At 40.8% G+C, this 22,462-nt stretch overlaps 1 protein-coding gene across 1 annotated transcript in view; it reads right to left on the reverse strand.

Moving 5' to 3' along the window:
* LOC124138201 (MAM and LDL-receptor class A domain-containing protein 1-like) overlaps window positions 1–22,462 on the reverse strand; it is a 95,220-nt gene that overhangs the window by 69,973 nt on the left and 2,785 nt on the right. The window contains exons 6-40 of the mRNA XM_048386544.1: window positions 22,340–22,456; window positions 21,810–21,900; window positions 21,213–21,353; window positions 20,348–20,515; window positions 19,739–19,921; window positions 19,328–19,540; window positions 18,673–18,932; window positions 18,136–18,223; window positions 17,162–17,338; window positions 16,642–16,839; window positions 16,089–16,250; window positions 15,221–15,352; window positions 14,415–14,674; window positions 13,960–14,047; window positions 13,485–13,601; window positions 12,421–12,561; window positions 11,510–11,857; window positions 10,826–11,005; window positions 10,230–10,483; window positions 9,573–9,663; window positions 9,131–9,277; window positions 8,393–8,661; window positions 7,826–7,997; window positions 7,145–7,285; window positions 6,547–6,806; window positions 6,005–6,089; window positions 5,421–5,606; window positions 4,671–4,994; window positions 3,815–4,495; window positions 3,006–3,125; window positions 2,227–2,367; window positions 1,608–1,861; window positions 1,233–1,317; window positions 1,011–1,091; window positions 601–741 (exon numbers count right to left, since the gene is read on the reverse strand). Coding sequence (XP_048242501.1) covers window positions 601–741; window positions 1,011–1,091; window positions 1,233–1,317; window positions 1,608–1,861; window positions 2,227–2,367; window positions 3,006–3,125; window positions 3,815–4,495; window positions 4,671–4,994; window positions 5,421–5,606; window positions 6,005–6,089; window positions 6,547–6,806; window positions 7,145–7,285; window positions 7,826–7,997; window positions 8,393–8,661; window positions 9,131–9,277; window positions 9,573–9,663; window positions 10,230–10,483; window positions 10,826–11,005; window positions 11,510–11,857; window positions 12,421–12,561; window positions 13,485–13,601; window positions 13,960–14,047; window positions 14,415–14,674; window positions 15,221–15,352; window positions 16,089–16,250; window positions 16,642–16,839; window positions 17,162–17,338; window positions 18,136–18,223; window positions 18,673–18,932; window positions 19,328–19,540; window positions 19,739–19,921; window positions 20,348–20,515; window positions 21,213–21,353; window positions 21,810–21,900; window positions 22,340–22,456 — 6,496 coding nt within the window. The remainder of the gene's footprint in view (window positions 1–600; window positions 742–1,010; window positions 1,092–1,232; window positions 1,318–1,607; window positions 1,862–2,226; window positions 2,368–3,005; window positions 3,126–3,814; window positions 4,496–4,670; window positions 4,995–5,420; window positions 5,607–6,004; window positions 6,090–6,546; window positions 6,807–7,144; window positions 7,286–7,825; window positions 7,998–8,392; window positions 8,662–9,130; window positions 9,278–9,572; window positions 9,664–10,229; window positions 10,484–10,825; window positions 11,006–11,509; window positions 11,858–12,420; window positions 12,562–13,484; window positions 13,602–13,959; window positions 14,048–14,414; window positions 14,675–15,220; window positions 15,353–16,088; window positions 16,251–16,641; window positions 16,840–17,161; window positions 17,339–18,135; window positions 18,224–18,672; window positions 18,933–19,327; window positions 19,541–19,738; window positions 19,922–20,347; window positions 20,516–21,212; window positions 21,354–21,809; window positions 21,901–22,339; window positions 22,457–22,462) is intronic.

Consider the following 22,462-nt stretch of genomic DNA (forward strand, 5'->3'; position numbering starts at 1 on the left):
TTCATCAGTATCAATTGATCAATATTTACAGATCACTCATAACGAAAACATATGAAAAAGAACATCACAACTAACTTCAGATACACTCCACATGGATACACAGACAATAAATGGGGTACTATTTTCTAAGATGCATTACATTTTACCAATGTCCTCTTGGAAACACTTTTCATGACTTGTATTTCAAACATGATTTGCATGAAAAGGAAAATGTATGTTATGTATTAGGAATATGAATGCATACATTTTATGTGTTCTATATTGTTCACTAAGGCATTCACTAGGGGAAATGAATTAACTTTACCCGGGCACCACTGTTCACTGATGTATACAAGAAACGAAGTGCATTTTAAGTGAGGCCTCATTGTCTACTATTAACACAGTTCACTAATGCATATATGTAATGAACCTACAGGCATGAACAATCAGTGGATTGTCTGGTCCAGACTCGATTATTTGCAGACCACCACCATGTAGCTGCAGTGCATTGTTAAACAACAAACATACAGACATGGATGCTTTCAATTGTTCGGATCATGAAAATAACATGCAGCGTTCCAGAGGTTACTGATCACACAAGGTTCAGGTGTGTCCACTTACGTCCACTGGTGTGGTCACTCTGGGGTCCAGTTCCTACAGATGTCGTAGGTCCCTTGTTTCTTGACCAATCAAACGTGTCTGTAGCCATCTGAGTCCAACTACACAGCCCAGTATCAAAGTTGCAGAAGAAGGGGCCCGTCGCTGGGAGGTACAACAGTGTTGTATACAATATACATATATTACTCATGTTTTGATAGGGATGATCATGACTTAACTTACTGATTGCCTCAGGATATGTACAATGAAACCAGTGCAGACGGAACTGTACCCAGTGACATTATCTTTATAGTTTTATCTCTTTATACAGACCGTAGAAAATGAAATACATTTTAATAAAAACTGTTATTTATAAATGTCAAGACTTTTGTTGTTTCGTTTCTGTATCTCTGTTTGTGATCGTATTAACATACCTGGTTGTGTAGGAGTGGCGGTCGTCAACGTCAGAGGGGCGATGGTACCATTTCCATTTACATTAGCTGCAGCAGGTACAACTGGAAACATCAAGTTATTATATCGTTCAAAGTATTTATTATTCAGATCAGAAACTAGACAATGTTGGGTTAATTTGACTGGGCTATGAAGTACAAGAATACAGTATTCCTAACAAATACTGAGTAGTATAACCATCGTACCTCCGCACGTTGTCTGGGTTATAGAGATGTCATCTATGGCAATGTCTCCACGATATCCGCCACCACATATTCCTTCAAAGTACACCTTAAACAGTAACAAAGTATAACATTGAAAAATACATTTTAATGTTTAGAATATCTAATTAATAAAAGAATTGTTTTTCTTGAAGATATGATGTGTGCAAACCAGAAATGAAAGGAAAGTGCTGCTTGGGTGTTGAACAAGTTAAATGATTACTTATTTTCCTTTGTCTATTCGTGTTACGATATTGGCAACAAATGTGATGGGAACACTTGTGCAGTTCTTTAAAAAACATATTTTGTGCTGGGGTTGGGTGTTACTATTCATGTAAATTTAATAGAGAGCATATTTACTCTGTAAGATGTCGTTGATGCTATGGGTGCCTGGCCATTGAGCCATTTGTCGCCCTGACTGCCACTGAGAGACCACACTGTTGTGTTGACGTTGCCGACGATGACGTACACGTTGAGTGTGCCGATCTGACTTCCGCTCATGTGGTACCAGAAGGAGATGCAACGTTTTAATGATGGCGTGAATGTTGAACTTGACAGCCACGCTTTATCTCCAGATCTTCTTGGAGATGATGTCTCAATGAATGCATATTTACCTTAAGAGAGAGAGAAATAAATATGAAAGACAAGTTTGTGAAAGGCCGTTTTAAAAGGTATATCAGTTGCATCACCACGATTCATCTTATAGTGGGATGAAAATGCAAGTCGTTGTTGTTTAATACTTTGGTGAAACTCGTGAGCACCAACCAAGGATAATAGAGTCAAACTACTAGGTCATACTGTTAGCAAGTTAATTGTAAGACTTAGTATTGAAAAGCCAGTTGTTATATAAGTCAGTTATATTCAGTACTGTCAGTGCTGTAGGAAGCGCTTCGTTTTAACGGTCATGAAATAATGCTGGCTTTGTCTACCCCTGGTTCATTGGCAGAAATAGATGCGAAAATGAAATGACTTGACCTACCGGCACTGTTGGCGAGAGTGTGGTCAGATGATGGCCCCGTGCTAAAACTGGACGTGCGACCAGAGTTAAGTGTCCAGTCAAAGTCATCCTGGCCTTGAAGGTTCGTCCATGAACAGTAGCCCTTCTCAAAACTGCAGGATCCTGGATAACATGACAGAACAATGCAAATGATTGAGTTGGTTTAACATCACGTTTGACACAATAATTCAGTTTAATCACTGCCTGTCCGGTTAATGTGGGAGGAAAGCACAAACTGGTTGGTGACGTTTTCTTTTCAGGTAAAAGAACATCAGTCATAAAACCATTTCCACATTCACAAGTCCATTGCTCAATTTCTACTGTATCATAAGCATGTGTTCAGGAATCACCACCAAATAGTGATGTTATCAGGTGTTTGCAAAAGGCTAAGGTATCTTGCAACACTGGTGGCAACCTTCACAAACAATGTAAAGTAAAATCAAGTGTTCAGCTGAACAAACACGGGAGCAAATGATACAAGTCAAAAAAGGGAATTACATTGGACATGGCTGTTATTACTGATGCGTCAAATTGGGAAAAATCATACACTTGTCCATCTTTTTGATAGCTTTACTGAAGCCTTGAATGCTGATCAAACCTACGAAAATGGGTGTGATACCGATTGATTGAATGACTAGCGGACCCTGGCAGTTAAGGGACGTAACTCACATGGGGTTAGTCCATTAGTTACACAGCATGAACGTCTAGAATTTGAAAGGCATTAGAATCCATTTAGTTCAATTAAAGTTCACGATGCTCACCTGGGGATGCGCATGCGCCACTTGTGATGCTGATGTCATCAATGACGATGTCACCTAAGTAGCTGACGCCTCGGATGCCTTCAAAGGCGATCTGGTAATTACTACGTGACAAGTCATTTGCTGAAAGGGTAGTTGAGCCGAGTGACCATTTCATTCCTTGGTTACCAGACAGGGTCCACACAGTCGTCAGTTGTTTGTTTGCCAACAGCTAAAACAAACACATAAACAAATGTTCGTGTTTACTATAACTGAATATGGCAACATATTCTAACAGGTTCTGTTTGAATTGAATAGGGTAAATCAAATTAAACGGGTAGTCAGCGGATTCATTCTACAAATCACGTACATCAAGTAAGTAATCATTTCTTCTTTTGTGAAGCATTAATGTGAATAGCAACAGTCTTATACAGTGGTTAGGGGTACAGTGGTATGATGGTAAAGTGGCATTATTATTGTGGTATATACATGCTGGTATTAATATGGTGATACAGCGGTAATTGTATGGTGGTATGGTGGAATGGCTACAGTGGCAGAGCTGAAACAATAAGGTGTTATAGTGATACGATTGTGCGGTATAAAGGATGTATTTTGAAATGAATATGTAGTATAAGAGAGTATATATGTACCGGCTATACCCTCATAATATCATTCTATGCCAATCCAAGCTCGGTCAGGAGACACTAGTATATGTATCCTGTCTGATGTTGAGGGTACCGACATGGAACTCCCCCATACGTTATGTCTGGACCTACCATAATGTTGAGGGTATGGACACTGAACCTCTCCATACGCGATCCTGTCTGACCTACCATTTTTCTTGGGGGTACCGACACGGAACCTCTCCATACGCGATCCTGTCTGACCTACCATAATGTTGAGGGTACTGACACGGAACCTCTCCATACGCGATCCTGTCTGACCTACCATTATGTTGAGGGTACCGACACTGAAGCTCTCCATACGCGATCCTGTCTGACCTACCATAATGTTGAGGGTACCGACACGGAATCTCTCCATACGCGATCCTGTCTGACCCACCTTGATGTTGAGGGTACCGACACGCAACCTCTCCATACGAGATCCTGTCTGACCTACCTTGATGTTGAGGGTACTGACACGGAACCTCTCCATACGCGATCCTGTCTGACCTACCATTATGTTGAGGGTACCGACACGGAACTTCTCCATATGTGAACCTGTCTGACCTACCACTATGTTGAGGGTACGGACACTGAACCTCTGCATACGCGATCCTGTCTGACCTACCTTTTTCTTGAGGGTACCGACACGGAACCTCTCCATATGCGATCCTGTCTGACCTACCATAATGTTGAAGGTACCGACACGGAACCTCTCCATACGCGATCCTGTCTGACCTACCTTGATGTTGAGGGTACTGACGCGGAACTTCTCAATACGTGATCCTGTCTGACCTATCTTGATGTTGAGGGTACCGACACTGAACCTCTCCATACGCGATCCTGTCTGACCTACCATAATGTTGAGGGTACCGACACGGAATCTCTCCATACGCGATCCTGTCTGACCTACCTTGATGTTGAGGGTACCGACACGCAACCTCTCCATACGTGATCCTGCCTGACCTACCATTATGTTGAGGGTACCGACACTGAACCTCTCCATACGCGATTCTGTCTGACCTACCTTGATGTTGAGGGTACCGACACGGAACCTCTCCATATGCGATCCTGTCTGACCTACCTTGATGTTGAGGGTACCAACACTGAACTCCCCCATATGTTATGATGTCTGGATCTACCCTGATGTTAAGGGTACCGACAGGGAACGCCCCCATACATGATTCTGTCTGACCTACCATGATGTTGAGGGTACCGATGTGGCTACCGTACATGTGGTAGTAGAAGTTGAAACACAGGTCAGTATTGGAGGCTGGGTACGTGGGAGACACGAGACGTGCTATGTCTCCTTGAAGACGTGGAGCTGATGTCTCAATGTACATGTAGTGCCCTGTAACATCAAATGTCATTGTTGGTTACTGAGGACGATGTATGATATTAGCAAGAAACCTGTTTGATCACGGGTTGGTGCTTGGTATCAGCCAGAAAAATAATCATTGACTTGAAGGAATAGGTGTCACCTGTTCCGAGTGAATGAATGGTGCAAGCTGCGAGCCTTTAGCAGTGACTTACAGAATGTATTCACGAGGTACAGCTATTACATCATTCAGTGTTTCATACATACATCATCCGTTGAAAATTTGTGAATGAAAATGAATCAAAGAAAACCTGTTTCAAACCTTTTTTCAGTTAACCTATTTTTAATGAGGCAATGTTAGGAATTTGTGATGTCATGGAGAAGCCAAAACGTTTTCCACACATTAATTATAACAGCAGATAATAACACAATCATAGACATAAAGAAGGTCAACGCTACCTCTTGATGTCCCGTAGGTGTGGTCACTAGTTGGTCCAGTTCCAACTGATGATGTTGTCTGGCTGGCTCTGGTCCAGTCGAAGCTGTCAGTCTTATCCTGGGTGTAGCCACAGATTGATGGGGTCTCAAAGTCACATTTACCGATAGGATTCGATAGGGTACCAGGCTTGGGGGTTGTCCCATTTCCTGTAAAAAATGAATAATTTAGAAATACGTTGTCATGCAATTCTGTATCACATGGATTACGGAACGATCTAAAAAAATGTACTATCTGAACCAACACACTGTACGGATTAGGAATCCAGTTTGATTGAAATTTATAACAAGGGAATTCAGGACATTAATCTGATGTTTACTTTGAAAAATGGTGGGTTTTTTTGTTTGCAAAAGTATTTCAAGGATTACAATACAGGGGTGTGTATTGAGTATATATTTGGTTGAATTTCGTTTAAACTGATGACCCTGTATGTGATACACCGACCGCCTATCATCAATATTCATGTATTCATGATAGTTCTGTATTTACCATGCCTTTAACCACATCAAAGTTTGTTTTATGAAAAATGAGAAAGGGCGTTTCTTACCCTCACAAAAGCCGTCTTTGAATGTGATGTCATCAAGGGCAATGTCCCCAAGATAGCTGACCCCTCGAACCCCCTCGAACACGACCTGGACATTGGTCAATAGAGGTGTTTAAAGCGTTAGATTTAGTCGGAACCTTTCAGTTATATCACGTGGTCCAAATTAATACTGGATGAATGCCCATGCAGGTTGACGTGTGCCAATTTGGTGAAATATTTCAACACTGGTTTGGTACTGATATAAATCAAGAATTACAGTCTGCAAATCGACGAAGCTGTCCACACCCAACGCTAAGTAACATTTTTTTTATACTTATCCTAAAGCCTACAAACACAGTCACAACCTTGTGAGTAATGAATGTCATATATATAATGAAGTTACCATTTACATTGTGTTTGATATTATATTAATCCTGTATGTGAAATGCATAGATCTATATGGAAATTAGCCTTAAAAAACACGGAAGTAAAACTGTCTTGGTTATAGTTTTTTTTAACCATTACCTTAAGGAGTGTCATATTTTATAGTGAGCTTCAACACTTACATTATACTGTCCCTTTATATTTATGTCCACGGATCCCTGTATCCACTTATTGCCTTGGGTGCCGGTTTTGGTCCAGATCGCCGTGCCCAAGTTGGAGCCAGCTTGTGTGTAGACGTTGAGGGCGTTGATGTGGGGGCCGTACATGTGGTAGTAGAACTGCAGGCACTTGGTGCCCTGGGAGTTGACGACAGGGCTGACAACGCGAGCTTTGTCCCCATTATGTCGGGGGTAGGATGTCTCGATGAAGATGTAATACCCCTCTGGAACAATTGGTGAGGAATGCTGATTTACTATGCAAACAATAATACTACGTCTACAACACGTTGTATATAGCAGTGGTTGAGAATATAAGCATGCTGCCTGAAGACCGCAGTCAGCAAGATCCCATAAAACCATGATTTCTCCCATTTCGGTCGCCTCTAACGACAAGCATTTGAAACATGCAGGCCACTATCTTTCCAAAGGGTTCTCATAAGAATAGATTAATGACAGTGGATATCAGATACGATCCAGCAGGACCATTGAACGCATGTCCCTTACAAACCAGCATCCTTATGTTTGCCAATATGTTTGGGCGACACAACCAAAACCAACTTACTTCTAGTGGTATGGTCATTTCCCGGTCCGGTACCACCTGATGTTGTTGTGCCTTTCTGTCTAGTCCAGTCAAACTGGTCATTATGGGCCTGTGTCCAGCCACACATGTTGCTCTCGAAGTTGCAGTTAATTGTTCCAGACACTGAAAAGTACACGTTGAATATTATATTGAGATATTTCCATGTCACAAACCTTTATTAATGAGATGGTCAGTCCTGGCGAATTCTATGTAAATCTTTGAAACTACTTCGAAACATATTCTTGTGATCTACGTGGCGTGTAATGTTTTTTACTAAACATACATAGGCAACATCCCCGGCTCACACATGACACATCTGTCGAACATTTGGAAAAAAATAGGTAATTATTACTTAAAGTCAACCAAAGATACAAGTAACAACAATTTTTGTTGCTGAAATTTTCGATGAAGGAAGTGATGAGGAAAATAAAAAAGTATCGATAAAAAGTTTGAAACTTTAGATTACGAGTTACGCGTATTCGTTACATACTCATTACGTGTCCTTAAGTTAATCTGCATTGTATCACTAATTATCCTCAATTGATTTTAGACCACAGATAAGGCATCCACACGGACAATAGGGTCTGATGGTCTTTGACCATATATCGTGTAAAGTGAGCATGAGGTTAACGAGATTCACGGTATGTAAGAGTTTAAGCTTACATGACGTGGCTGTAGGTGGGTATGTCGACCTCGGGGTGGTTGACGCCGGCGTGGTCTGCCCGAGGGGGCGTGCTTTTCCAGGAGTCAGGCCACATACCCCTGGGTGGAAGTTAAGTTGATCTATGGCGATGTCACCAGTATAGCTGCTCCCGACCGTAGCTTCAAACATAATCTGAGAAGCAAAACTTCAGATTAGACGTCAATTCCAGGCAAACATTGGGATGTATAAAACTGTGAATTCGACATGAAAGTCCATCATTAAAAGCAAGAAATAAATATTGACTTCCTCTTTAAAATTGTAAATGAAACATTATCTTACGTCATACATAATGTATTGACATAAATTCAAACGATGAAAGCCAACCATATTTTGAAAGAAAAATATGTTTGACATGTTTGTCATTTGATTGGGGTTGCGTGAACTAGCTTACTTTTTAAAATTTACTTTGGGACAGAGAAGTGACCTGGGAAGAGAATTGACTGGGGCTTTAAGATTGAAGCCGCACTGACAATCCTCACTGTCTCACTGATAATCCTTAAAATAATTGTCAATGTTAGGTGTCTTACATGGAATTCCGTAACCGATTTAACAGGGAACTGCCCAAATGACCATGCGTTGGCTTGGTTACCAGACAGCTGCCACAAGGTGGTACCAGGGTAGGTAGAATTGGTGACGTAGTTGACCTTCAGAGTTCCGACAGATGCGCCATGCATGTGGTACCAAAACGAGTAGCAATAAGTGGTGTTGGCTCCCGTTGGTTTAAACGTTTCACTGTAAAGTCTAGCTTTCTGACCTGCTTTCCTTGGGGCACTTGTTTCAATGTAGGCATATGTTCCTGACGTAAAAGATGGATATGAATTTCAGTTATGTCAATGTGTGTCAGCCTGGCAGTGTTGAATCTGGTGCCTTTACATCTGTGAATTTAGTGGTTCATCCATAACCTTCTCGCAGAGGATTCTCACTTTGTAAGAGCAATTGAAATTGACTGCTGTCATGCTAAACAAATAATCATAATCGGCAGTCCTGGCAAACAAAATGTGTCGTTCAAAGCTAATTTCTTTCTTATCTTGTATCTAACATTTTATTATGAATATCAATCTTGAAGTTAATGATGCCTGAAGTACTCACAGAAAAGGATTAATTTTCACATATGGCACAACTGTCAACATCTTGACTTTGACTAGAAATTGGTAACGTTGACAATAGTTCAATATTAAATATTTTAAAGAAGGGTTCTTTCATGTAACGCTCTTAATAGGGCATAATGCTCTTAATCTAGATTATGCAAGAAAAATGATGCTGACCTTGCGTGTTGCCCATGCTATGATCGACGGTGGGGCCTGTGTTGACAGAGGATGTGTGGCCACGTTGCAGCAACCAATCAAAATCGTCTGTGCCGTCCTTTACATTCTTGTATGTGCAGAATGTGTGTTTGTCAAAGTTGCACGTACCTGTAACGACATTAGAGCCATATGCAAAAATACATCCTAGGGAAAACATTACAAATGTAGAGCCACAAAATTTGGACAACATGTATTATATTTTGTCCTCACGAAAAATGGGAAAGTATTAATCCAGAAAACATACCATAGGCATATGTTTATGTTTTAATGTTACCTCTGCAAAAGTCCCGAAGTGATAATGTCTTGATAACAACACTGAGAATTGTAAAATAGATTTCCCCTTGTTCGTATTTTTTCTCCAGATTTTTGCAACTGATATGTAGGAGTATCACATCAAACATACCAGGAGAAACACAGGCTCCAGCTGTGACATTGACGTCATCAATTGCAATATCGCCATGGTAACCAGATCCAACAACCCCTTCGAACACAAGCTGAAAAAAAAATGTGAATAGTTATACCATAGAATGAAGTTTTCTACCCATGTGGGTATCAGTGAATTCCAAAGACTGTCAGGGTCCCTACACCATTGTGACACAGATGTCTAAGCATCGAACTCGAGCATGCTGCGCAAATGTTTGAATTTTAACATTCGTGGTCAAGGGTTTTGATAACTGTAGACCGCTTCGATGTGAATCAAGTCATTATTTACCCTCGCACAAAGGTCACATAGCGGCATGAAAACTATATTCTTCACTCACTACCCTTCGGCTAAAGAAAGGAATGTGTCACATGCGTAATTTTTTATACTCACTGAGTACATAGCCTAAAGAAATTCTAACCTTGATTGCCTCCATTGTTACTGGTGGTGTACTCGAGTAAGGGTAAGGTGCTGTCAAAGCATTACATATTATCAGGGGTTGTCTGAGATTCGACTCAAATGGTGTCTCCAGGTACAACGTCACTACTCAGGGAATAGCAACGTGACCTTCGCACCCTAAATAGAAGTGTTTAAGGAGACCCATTTTCTGTCTGTGACTTAAAGTGTTTGGACTCTTACCTGGAAAGCAAACTGTGGTTTGATCGTAACTTGAGCCACATTCCAGTTGTTGCCTTGGTTGGACTTCCGGGTCCAGATCGGTGACCCTAGGGAGTTAACTTTGGTGTAGACATTCAGCTGGCCGATCTGCGACCCGTACATGCTGTAGTAGAACGTGAGACAGTTGGTCCCCCCAGTGTGGGTGGTGGGGGAGAGGAGCCGAGCTTTCTGACCCTGTCTCCTGGGTGCTGACGTCTCGATGTAGAAATAGTGCCCTGTACATTATATATGGTGGATGAAATAGTTGTAAATTAGATTGCGAATGTGAAATATTTAGAAATAACGAGTATAAAATAAATTGAAAGTGAAAACAAAAAGAACTCTTGACATTGAAGTATTTAATTTAAACACAAAATTCTAAGTATATGTACGTTTACAAAGTTCAGGGTAGTCTACGATCTTGCCTTGATATATATAAACAATTCCAAAATGTAACACAAATTATAGGGTCCAGTGTGAAGAAAGAGTAAGCATGTGCCTTCAGACAGAGCTTGAAACATAAATGATACAGGGGCTTCAGTGTGAGGTGCGTGTGACAGGACAATGTGACAACTGACCGGCACGTGTCCCGTAGGTGTGGTCAGCAGTGGGGCCTGTGGCAACCGAACCCGTTGTCCCAGTCGTCTTGGTCCAGCCGAAGTCGTCAGAAGTGTCTTGATGATATCCGCAGCTGTCTGTGGGTTCAAAGTCACACGACAGCAGGGACGGGATGCTTCCTGTTGCCGTCCCTGAAGACCCTAAAACATCATCAAAGAAACACGATCTCACGAAAATGGCGACTAAACATTGTGATTGAACACTTTTTTCAAAACACTTTATTGAAAATTGAAAATACACGAATAAATATCAAAGCAATTCCTCTTAAGTGATGCATGTGAGAAAATAAACAATTTGATTAAATCGACAGCCTATTGTATAAAAAAACAAAGAAATAGTTTTAATGTATTGAGATGTGATGATGATAAAAATTAAAACTCAGTGAGTTAGTGAGTATGTTTTTATACACTGTGTTTAGTAAAATTCCATCAAAATCACGACAAGAGACACCAGAACTTTTTTACTCAGTATGTGGTGCCTGCTTCAGTGTGTTTGACTGAACTGGGATTGCAATAATCCCACAATATCGACGGGTTTTCGTCTTGACAAGCCCATGCTTTAACATCCAGTCTAGCTCACCGCACCTTCATTCAATTATATAGCTTGGAAATTCTGGGAATAAAAACAAGTATGTTTAATATTACCCGAACAGGAGCCAGCAACTGCACTGATATCATCAATGGCGATATCTCCTGTGTAGGATGTTCCACGACTGGCTTCAAAGACCACCTGAAGTGGAGACGCTCCCGTGATGTCAACAGTAGCTTTCTTCCATGTAGGACCCTGAGTTCCGTGCTTTGACCACACGGCATTCCCCAGTGCGCCACTTCGCTTGTAGTAGACTTTTAGGTTGTTGATAGTTTGGCCATACATGCTGTACCAGAAGGTGAGGCACATTGTCTGACCATTGGTCAAGGTGAGAGGTGGACTGACAAGCCGAGCGAGAGAATTGTAACCATTCCTTGACGTCTCGATGTACATGTAGAAGCTTGCTGTTCCAGAAAAAAGGAGAGACTTATTACAGTCACTGTTTAAGCAATACCAAGGCGAGGGATGCCAATAACGGGCTCCTCGAAAAAAAAAAATTGTCAGATTAAATTCAGATTTATTTTAATTACAATAAGAAATAAGGGTTAGGACATGCAGTATTTTGATTTTTGCAAGCCAGATGACGAAACGACTGACAATTCGCGCCATGGAATTTTGAGAGTGACATAGTTTACACGCCGTTATATGAAACCATAGAGCCATACTCGATTTGAAAATTACACGTGAGCTTTAAACGCCTAAATGGATGTGTTTTTCTGCTCACGACACTGGTGTAAAACGTACTGGTTAGGAAAACACTGTGATACTACAAATAGGAAAGTTAAGTAAGTCTCGTCCTATGAACGTTTGCACATGGCGGTATATGGCTACCTTCAATATGTCTTCTAGCAACAGCCCAGTAGATAAAAGAAAAATATACGGAATATTTAGAGATTCGAACCCGGACCTGTGATGGGCGAGGGCAGAACCACTGGGCTACCAACCATCATCCAACATCACTACTTACATCCAGTGGTGTGGTCACCCGATGGTCCGGTCAAACTGGACGTTGTACGTCCGCTATGTCTCGCCCAGTCGAAGTTGTCACTCGTGTCCTGCGTCCAACCACACGTGTCGTAGGTAAAGTTGCAGTTAAAGTTCTTGCCACCTGTGTGAAAATGATCGATCTTCATCACACACTGTCATCACACAAAAAATAAACAAATATTTGGTTACGGACAAAGATTTGTAACACACTGGAACTGCCCCGATGGAGTAGAAGAGCGCCAGAGAGCGATAGGGCTGTGGTTTGATCCCCTGGCCGCGTCACAGCAAAGACGTCAAAGATGATTCCTGTTGTTACGCTGTCTGGCGCTCGGCATTGAGGGGATAAAACAAGGAATGGCCATCTCAGAGTGTTTGAATATTATGTGTCTGAAAAGGCTTCCATGCTTAACTACAGCAGGGTATCGTCCTGGGCTACCAGCATAAAACTGGACTTGTGTTACAGCAGCCACACAAACGTCAATATGAAATTGAATTGATCGCAAGCGCAGCGTTAAACCCAAGATGAGGATGAAATTCGTTCTGGCTTGACACAATTACTTGAGTTTAGGACAAGAAAACATTCCATCTAAAATAAAATAAAACAGATTTCGCACGTTTAGTGTAATCTTCGGCTTTCAGCGAGGAATTAAAATATCCAAAAGGTGATCTCTCTGATGGGAATCCACATTTGAATTAGTTTCATTCACGTGACTATCACATGACAGTAAACAACGTAGTGTCAGTTGTGATCCTGATGCAAACAGCAAAATTAAAGAATGAGTGAGAGAGTAGGTATTTCACCGGCATTAATCATTTCAGAGCCATTGCAAGGCGGGAGACATCAATGATGTGTGGACTCGAAAATATTCGAACCCAAGTCTAAGGCCAGAAATGACAACACGTTCAGCACTAGCTTGGTTACCCATCTACAAATGTGCTACAGTGAAAAAAACATGAATTTTATGTTTTTGCAGGTAACATATCAACTTAAAAGTAAAGTCACTACTGAAATGTGCATGATCATCAGAAATGCGTTATGCTAACCTGTAGGTTTTGGTGTTGGTTTGGTGCTGGGTGTTGATTTCGGCGTTGATCTGGCTGTGGTGGTTATTCGAGTTGTTGGTTTCTGGGTCACGGTTGGTCTTGCTGCATTGGGAATCCCTGAAACACAGAATATTGTGTGTAGTGGCATTGATGTCAGTTCAACACCGTGGCCTGAAACGAAGGTATTAGACGTTTAAACCGTCAGTGAAGCATACGAGCATTAGCACGATAGTGAAAAAAACATGGATCATAGTTCAGGCGACTCTCTGATTCGAAACAAAGACAAGTTGATCCGTGGCAAGTTGCGCACCTTTGCCCACTGGACCATCTCTGCCACTGTTGATTTGATACATACTGTTAATATAACCGCAAAGAATTGTGTTTGTCTTCATTTTGCGATTCAGTGCAGCATGCTTATTCACGATAGTATTGAATCATTATTTGGGGTTAAATTACCAAGAATCTTGGAACTCACTTTGGCATGAAGCTGCATTGTCAATAGTGACGTCATCTAAGCCAATGTCTCCTGTCCAGCTGCCACCTCGGACACCTTCCACGATGATCTGCACACGGTAGAAGCATGATTAGCTTTTTCTACATCTTTCATTTGGTATATTGTAATATTTATGGTGTACTCGGACTGAGGATACGATTAATACGTACATTAGGAATACATGCATCACAAGATAACAGATAAGTTTTTTTTCTGGTTATATCCTCTCTATTACTTGTCAATATTCAGAAAAAAGAGTACTTACTTTATAATGGCCTCTGTATTCATTCCCTACTATACTGTTTCAAATATCCACTGCTTCTACATCTTGACAATCCTGATTATATTTTCGTCTAATGCTCCTTGCTATATTGCCACAGAAACTAGTAAAACGAAAATATATATTTCTTTGGTCTAGCAAAAAGTGTTGACTGTACCTTAAAGTCTGATGTGGTGGGTGGTATTTTAATTTGCCCTTGTTGCCAGGTATTTCCCTTGGCCCCTGTCAACTCCCATATTGGCAGTGGGTTCGAGCCTGACTGCTGGGAGTACAACCGCAGCGTGCCAACCGTGGTGCCGTACATGTGGAAGTAGAAGTGGAAACAGGTTGTGTTGGAGGCGGGGATGTTGGCACTGAGGAGTCGGGCATTGTCTCCGGAAACCCTTGGGGCTGAGGCTTCGATGAAGACATATTTTCCTGGAACACCAATGACCTCATATAATTACTTAGGATGGTTATATACCTTTCAACACTGTACAGGGGATACAAAAAATGCCTTCACACAATGTAAGGAACAGAACGAGCGAATGTTCCACCAACTGGGCTTTCCCACAGACCCTTGAGAACATAAGCCAGGTCATGTCAGGATCAAATGTCGAGTCTAAACCATATTTGTCATAATCTAAAGAAATAACAACCAGATTTTGCGTTTTACTATACATGGAAAATAATCATTATTATAATAATAATTAATGTTATTATTATTTTACCATCCGTGTTTGTAAAGACTAACAATTCCGTTCGTGAAACCTTTGCGGAAGGACGGATATCTGTACAATTGTACAGTTTATATACTTTTTCTATATTATGTGTGACAGATTCTCCAAAACTTAAACGTACTTATTTGGTAGCATTTTATGGAACGGGTTTTGTCGCTTTTATTCATTCAAAATGTCATTTAAGAGGTAGGAAAATGCTTCTCAAGAAACAGATCATTTGACACATAACACATTCCGACATTACCATGTCCACTGGTGTGGTCAGTTGTTGGCCCAGTGCCTCCACTGCCCGTCGTGCCTTTGTTGAGAGTCCAGTCAAACTTGTCGGTCTTGTCATTTCGCCACGAACACAGCCCACTATCGAAATTGCAGTTCACTAAAAATACAGAAAGTTTATTGAATACAAAATATTTTGGTACGTCATCTAAAAGTGATATTATATATAATGTTATCTGCTAAATGAGTTAGTTAGTGAGTGAGCAGGGTTCTACTCTACATTTTGCAATATTCCAGCCATGAGTAAGTGAGTTGGGTTTAACAGTGGCGTGTCAGCTTAATGTGGGAGGAAAGCCTGAAGTGATGCAGGTCTGAGACGTTTACCACTTTGGTGAAACTAACGATTACGGGTATGGTGCTGACAAACCTAGAAACATAATCATAGCAAACCGGGATTCGAACCCACAATCATTGGTTTCTCGCGTGCCCAAAGGACGCAAATCTGCACAGCAAACCGCGGCGCCTTAGAAGACTGGGATACCTCCGGCCATGGAGTGACCCCAATAAAGAAACATCATACAATGTTCACGGTGTTCCGACTGAAGAGCAAAGCCTTGAACCAACACTCTAGTCTATGGCACGGCTCAAGAAAAATGTCTGGGCCAATGGTATGTTTCAGATACAACTAAACACTCTTGATCCTGTTTCTGATTTTTGGTTCAATGTGATGTTTGTTTCTCTCCAAGAGGATTATTTTAAAGGCACTGGTGTCACATTCGAATGAATCGTAATGTTAGATTTCATGAATCTGTATAATTTAATATAAGATTTGATATAGATCTTTGGTTAAAGGTACCCTTACTTCAATTATTGACGATATTAACAATTTAACTTACCACTTGTTGAACAGGCGCCTGCTGTCACGCTGAAATCATCGATCGCAATATCACCCAGGTAGCTTCTTCCCACGATGCCCTCAAAGACAATTTGGTAAGGCGTATTGCTTGACACAGTCTTGAGAGAGACCTTCGCGATGTTCCATGAGTTACCTTGATTTCCTGTTAACGAGTGAGTGAGTTAGTGAGTCGGGTTTGTCGGGTTGTGGCAATTTGACGAAGGAACTACTGGTGAACGAACGACACATACACACACACACACATATATATATATATATATATATACATGTATGTATCTGAAACACACACATATATATACACACACCTGTGTGGTTCCTTGATCTAGAGAAAGTGGGTCACTATTGTGTTGGATACAGTTGGATGATTATCGAAATCATTTGTCACTTTTATTATCGATGCTTTCACTCAAACAATGTGACACAGATATAAATCCATCGCCAACGGCGTGGCGGGTATTTACTTCAATTACATCACTCCCAGTTTTGGCTGGATGAACTTGCTATCGAAATAATAACTAATCTTTACGCCTTACCTGACAAATGCCAAACTGGAGAACCCCTGGCACCATTTCTCAAGACATAGACTTTCAGAGTACCGATTGAAGTTCCATACATGTGGTACCAGAAAGTTACGCATGTTGGTGAGGTGGGTCCAGTCAATATGAAGGAATTCAGTCGTGCAACATCATTGGGTCGTCTAGGAGCAGATGTCTCAATATACATGTAGTGACCTGCGTCAAGAAAGTTGAAACATGTTGCACAAGAAGAGAAATAGAAGCGCCCAAAAACGAATATTTCTGTAACATAAGGAACTACATGACTGATATTAACGTCAGGAATCACCCGTGGTTGAAGCGTTAAGGTACTGACACCTTTACCTTAAGGCAACAGAAGAAACACACAAATTATAGCATGTAAATGGCTGCAGACACAAACGTGTTACCACTGAAATTCAAAGTATCATGACTTCAGTTTGACGATGTGGTTCTAAGAAGAAGCAACCAGCAACTCATGACTGCTAATGTTTGCGAAAGAACGGACGGACATCCATACCTAATCTTGTCCCATAAGTGTGGTCACTGCCAGGTCCAGTGCCAGAGGAAGAGGTTGACCCCACAGCCCTTGTCCAGTCGAACTTGTCAGAGTGGTCTTGAGTGAACCCACAAAGGTTACTGGCCTCAAAGTTGCATTTGTCAGCGGTTGGTTTTGACGAGGGCCCCACTGTTGTTCCTGTATAATATGAATGTTTGACCCGTGAGTGACAGAGAATATTACAGTAAGATCGCATTATTGTGGAGGAAACCCAAGGTGAAGCAGCTGTAGGCGTCTATCTACTTCGGTGCTGATACATCGAGGTTCACGATTGGGGCCAATCTGGAGCCTTTCATGGCTAAATATATAAGGTACATTTTTTAATAGATGCCTTATGTGAACTAATGGGATAGAATAACCGATACTGATAGACTACATTGTGATCTTTTGAATGATTCTGGTTTGAAGTATGTGTTCACACGATTAGACCTATCATTGCTTTATCAGAGAAGAGAATACTTTGCTATCAAACAGATAGACATACACATATCTTGAGAGCCGTGAACATTCATCATGAAGCCATAAACTGAAAAAATTTAGGGATCGTTAATATTTTTTGGGATATGTTTTTAATGAAGACTGAGCACTCAATTTCAAAAACAATTTCATGATCCCGAACTTTTTTGTTCTGTGTATTAAAACACATAACCCTTTCATTTTGGTGACATATTAACAACACAATTAGCAATGATCCAGGTTTGGATTACATACGATATTTGTCTACGTTATTTAATTATTTGCATTCATTTGGCAATGTGTTTAATTTCAAGTGCCCCCTTTTACAATTCTGTGCACCCGCTTGATAATTATGAATATGTTGACATTGGACAACGTTACACGTTCTTTAATGTGTAACTAACTTGCCATGTAAAATGTGTGCCTTAGAACGATTAATATTTGGTCAACCGAGATGAGGTTTTTAAACACTTTATCACCTGCTGAACAGGAGCCATTGGCGATGTTAACGTCATCTATGGCGATATCTCCTTGAAAGCCATTGCCTCTCACGCCTTCTATCACCACCTGTAACAATGATCAGATTGTCACATGTAATTTAAAACAGTAATATGTTTTCTCCATACATTTATTTTAAGCTGAATATCAATAAGTTTTTTTGTTCAGAATTAATCTTCGTTTTGGACAACATCTTCAGAATTGATATGAATAATTTTTACCAATGGAAAGGCAGTGTCAAAACTGACACCCGTTTATCCGGACGGTACTGTTATGAAAGAAATTATCAGGATTAACATAAATGAACTACATAACACAATGACATCTGTTGATTTCAGGGACCATATATAGCTAAAAGATAAGTGTTTAAAACATATGAATAATACTAAAGTCATAGTGCTCTTCTGTGAAGAATAATGAGCATTCAAGAATAGTCTGTGTTCCTCATGCTTTCACAAAACATAATTTGATTAAGGTTCATGTGGCTACAATTAGGTTGATTCCTTGTTTGTTCTTACATTAAAAGGGGTCTTGAGGTTGACTGAAATCTGCCCATTCATCCAGTGGGTGCCCTGAGTGCCACTCCTCTTCCATGTAGGATTTGAGGGAATGGCTGGTCCTGTTTGAATGTAGACGTTGAGTGCCCCGACGTTGCCACCGTACATGTTGTACCAGAAGGTGATACAGCTCTGCCCTGCCTTGACCTGGGGACTGAACAGCTGAGCCTTGTCGCCAGTTTTCCTTGAGCCTGACGTTTCAATGTAGATGTAATAGCCGTCTAAAATACAAAAGAACCTGATTAATTCTTGAATCCATGTCCGGATATGCAGAATGCAGAATGGTTGTCCACTTATTGCCAAAGGTACCATGATGCTTAAAGTCCTAAAAAGATTATGTCTGCATTTGAGATTTTGACATGTCTTAAAATATCAATCCTCGTGTAAGTTTTGACCCAGGTAGTGTGATGTGTTGACACGGCGTTGGGCATACATCCTAGCCAAATTACAGCAATGGTATCCATTTAAACCAACATAGGGTTTGAAATATGATAAATCAAGGACAAGTGTAAATATTTGCTATAGGAAACTCGGACGGATTTATAAATTGTTTTAAACTGGCCGAAGAAATGTGGCTGTGAGGAGATGAATGCAATAATAGTTCAAGGATTCTTACTGGAGTTGGCAAAGGTATGGTCAGATGAGGGACCAGTACCATACGAGCCCGTGCCACCGTGGTTCCTCGTCCAGTCAAATTGGTCCGCTCTAGTACTCTGAACCCAGCCACAAAAGTCGTTCTGAAAGTCGCAGGGAAACGCTCCTTTCCCCACTGCCTGTGTCGTTACTCGTGCCGTAGTCTGTGGAGCAGCAGTGGCATTCGTCGGAAGTACTGAGTCAAATAAATAATGAGATGTATAATTAGGGTAAAAAAAAATGGTACCAATTTGGTTTATTTTCAAAAGGTCAAAATGACTGTGTTATTTGCACAAATGAAACACAAGCATGATAGACATGTAGTGCATATAAATAATAGGTATTTACTTTATTAAGACAATCGCTCCTGTGACAGTCTTTACTGAGCACTTACTTCCACAGTTCGACGTCGTGAAGGAGATATCGTCAAATGCGATGTCTCCAGAATAACTCCTGCCACGGATCCCTTCAAACACGATGGTGTAACTCTTGGTCTTCTCTGTGATTGGTGCCTGACCATTGAACCAGCCGTTGCCATGGTTACCAGATTGATGCCAGATCATGTAGTCTGTTCGCCCTATTTGAGAATTTTCAGAAGTTTGTTTAACAACAAAGTTCACTGGATGACACACATGTATACACTATTATTACGAAAAAGCATGAGGCAGGCGTCATAAAGATTAGTCTTTTTGATTACTGACAGACTGTTATACTGTGAAAACTTGACATCAATCAATATCACAGGATTTGAGGTGTACTTGCAACAGGAATTTATTATGAACGTCATCTCCGTACTAAACATATTATTGTTACAAATTAGGATAGTTTGAAATCCCAATTATGAGGATGTTTAATTCGATACAATCATGCGTTTATGAAAGTCAAAGAAAATTACATTGCTCCTCATTTATAAGTTAATACTGTAAGATATATATGAACCGAGATGATCTTCTTTCCAAATCATTATTCACAGTTGATTACATGCAGTGGAAGTTCGACTTACCTGGCACTCTGATGTAGACGTTGAGAGTATCGACTGTCGCCCCGTACATGCTGTACCAGAAGTTGATGCACCTGCCGCTGGACGTCACAGGGGAAAAGCTTTCACTGACCAGCCACGCCTTGTCTCCAGTCAGTCGTGGGGCCGAGGTTTCAATGTAGAGGTACTTGCCTGAAAATATACCAGTTAAAACAGCATGACCTTAGGTGGTATCCATGGTCGTGTATCTCCATCATATTACCTCTATCACTTGTTTTAACGTGGAACTGACACAACGTAATATAGCTACTACTTCAATACAAAATTGGGCATTGACCCAAATCACATTTTACCCATGAAAGAAGGTAAACTTAGATGGTCGGCATGGCCTAAGAACAACCTTTATATTTTGCATTGCACATGTAATTAAAACGCCAATGTGTTTATGTTCAAGGTATTCGTATCTGACAAAATGAAACAAAATGTGTTTATAGTTCCAATTCATTGTCTAAGCGTCTCTGGAAATACCACACATAAAGATGTCAATTAGGGGTTGTCAAATTGTATATCTTGAGCAAGACAAAAATGAGACAAACATGAAATACTTGACAAACTGTGACGCCAGGTGTTAGCGAACTTGATGAACCATGAGGTAGCACCATCATTGCTGAAACTCTGGGTCACAATGCATTTTACCTCAGATAATATTCTTTGTCAAGGACATTGAACAATGGCGACATGATGTCATAAATCTAAAATGCTGGTTTGATAGTCGTCCATCTCGTCCTTTGACATAAAAAGGTATTGTTAAACAAGATGTTCTTCTCATTCACTTTTACCATCATTAAATCATAACAACATGATCTGTGTTATATACTGGTCTGCTCACCTCTTGACGTGCCGAGGGTGTGGTCAACTGAAGGTCCAGTAGAGGTACTTGACGTCCCACCGTAGTCCTCAGTCCAGTCAAACTGATCTCCAATGGCAGTGTTCTTCCAAGTGCACAGACCAGATTCGAATGTGCAGTCGCCTGTAGATGAAGAAAGTAACAGAGAACTAATTCCCCGTTCAGACACACAATAGTGCTCTTTCAGCTTTAAATAGCATACTTGAACTCGACTTGAACTGACAAACATCACATGGAAATAACTGAAATTGCCACACTCTATTGAAGACCAATCTAAAAGTCTTAAAATATTAATTATCACACTGAGACAAATTTCAATTTCCAGAGGGCACATATTACAACGATAATTCTGGACCAGGAACCAGGAACCGGACAGTGACAGCTGTCCTTTTTCAAGAAAGAAATGTTAATAGTCAGGTATCAGGGGTTAAGATCAATCTGGTCAATCATTGTGTCCATCTATTCTATATCAGTAGAGTGAATTCCTCTGTATACCATGTGCTGCAGTAGCGTAAATGAAAACTGGTAGGTGACAAGCTTATGTTTTCGGCCAAATGTTAGCATTTCCTTTTAACTTACCAGGATTTGAACATGCACCCACAGTGAAACTGACATCGTCCAGTGCTATATCTGATCTGTAGCTTGCGCCTCGGACGCCTTCAAACATCATCTAAATACCATATAAAGTATTTATTATTATCGCCCTGGTAATTGTTGTCATAAGACCTTAGCAACGTTATATATTTCACTGATAGAATGATGAATGCAATTTCTTATTGCCAGACATTGAAGATTTAATGAATATAGTGTCAGTGATAAAATGTGTCTGGCGCTCGTCTTTAAGCGGCTAAAACGGTGTCTGAGTGGGGTATTCATCTTAAACCGTGGCATGGTATCTCTGTTAGCTAGCACCATAAATCGGCATCACTCCCCAAAAGTGCAAGCAGCCACACACACACACACACACACACACACACACACACACACACACACACACACACACACACACACACACGTGCATGTACGCCGCTATAAAAGGTCAAATGTCTTGGATGCGACCCAATTTCGCAGTGCATTATAGGGGTGGGGAGGTGTTGTAGACTACGCACCCGGTATCCTAAAGCGGAAGTTGCAGTGGATGTTGGGATTGTTGCCTGACCAACTATCCATTTGTTGCCCTGGTTACCCTTACGTGAAAATAATGGTCGACCTGTGCTATTTCCGACCTGCAA

The sequence above is a fragment of the Haliotis rufescens genome, unplaced genomic scaffold, assembly GCF_023055435.1.
Source record: "Haliotis rufescens isolate VD_foot unplaced genomic scaffold, xgHalRufe1.0.p SCAF_6, whole genome shotgun sequence".
Taxonomy (NCBI): Eukaryota; Metazoa; Mollusca; class Gastropoda; order Lepetellida; family Haliotidae; genus Haliotis; species Haliotis rufescens.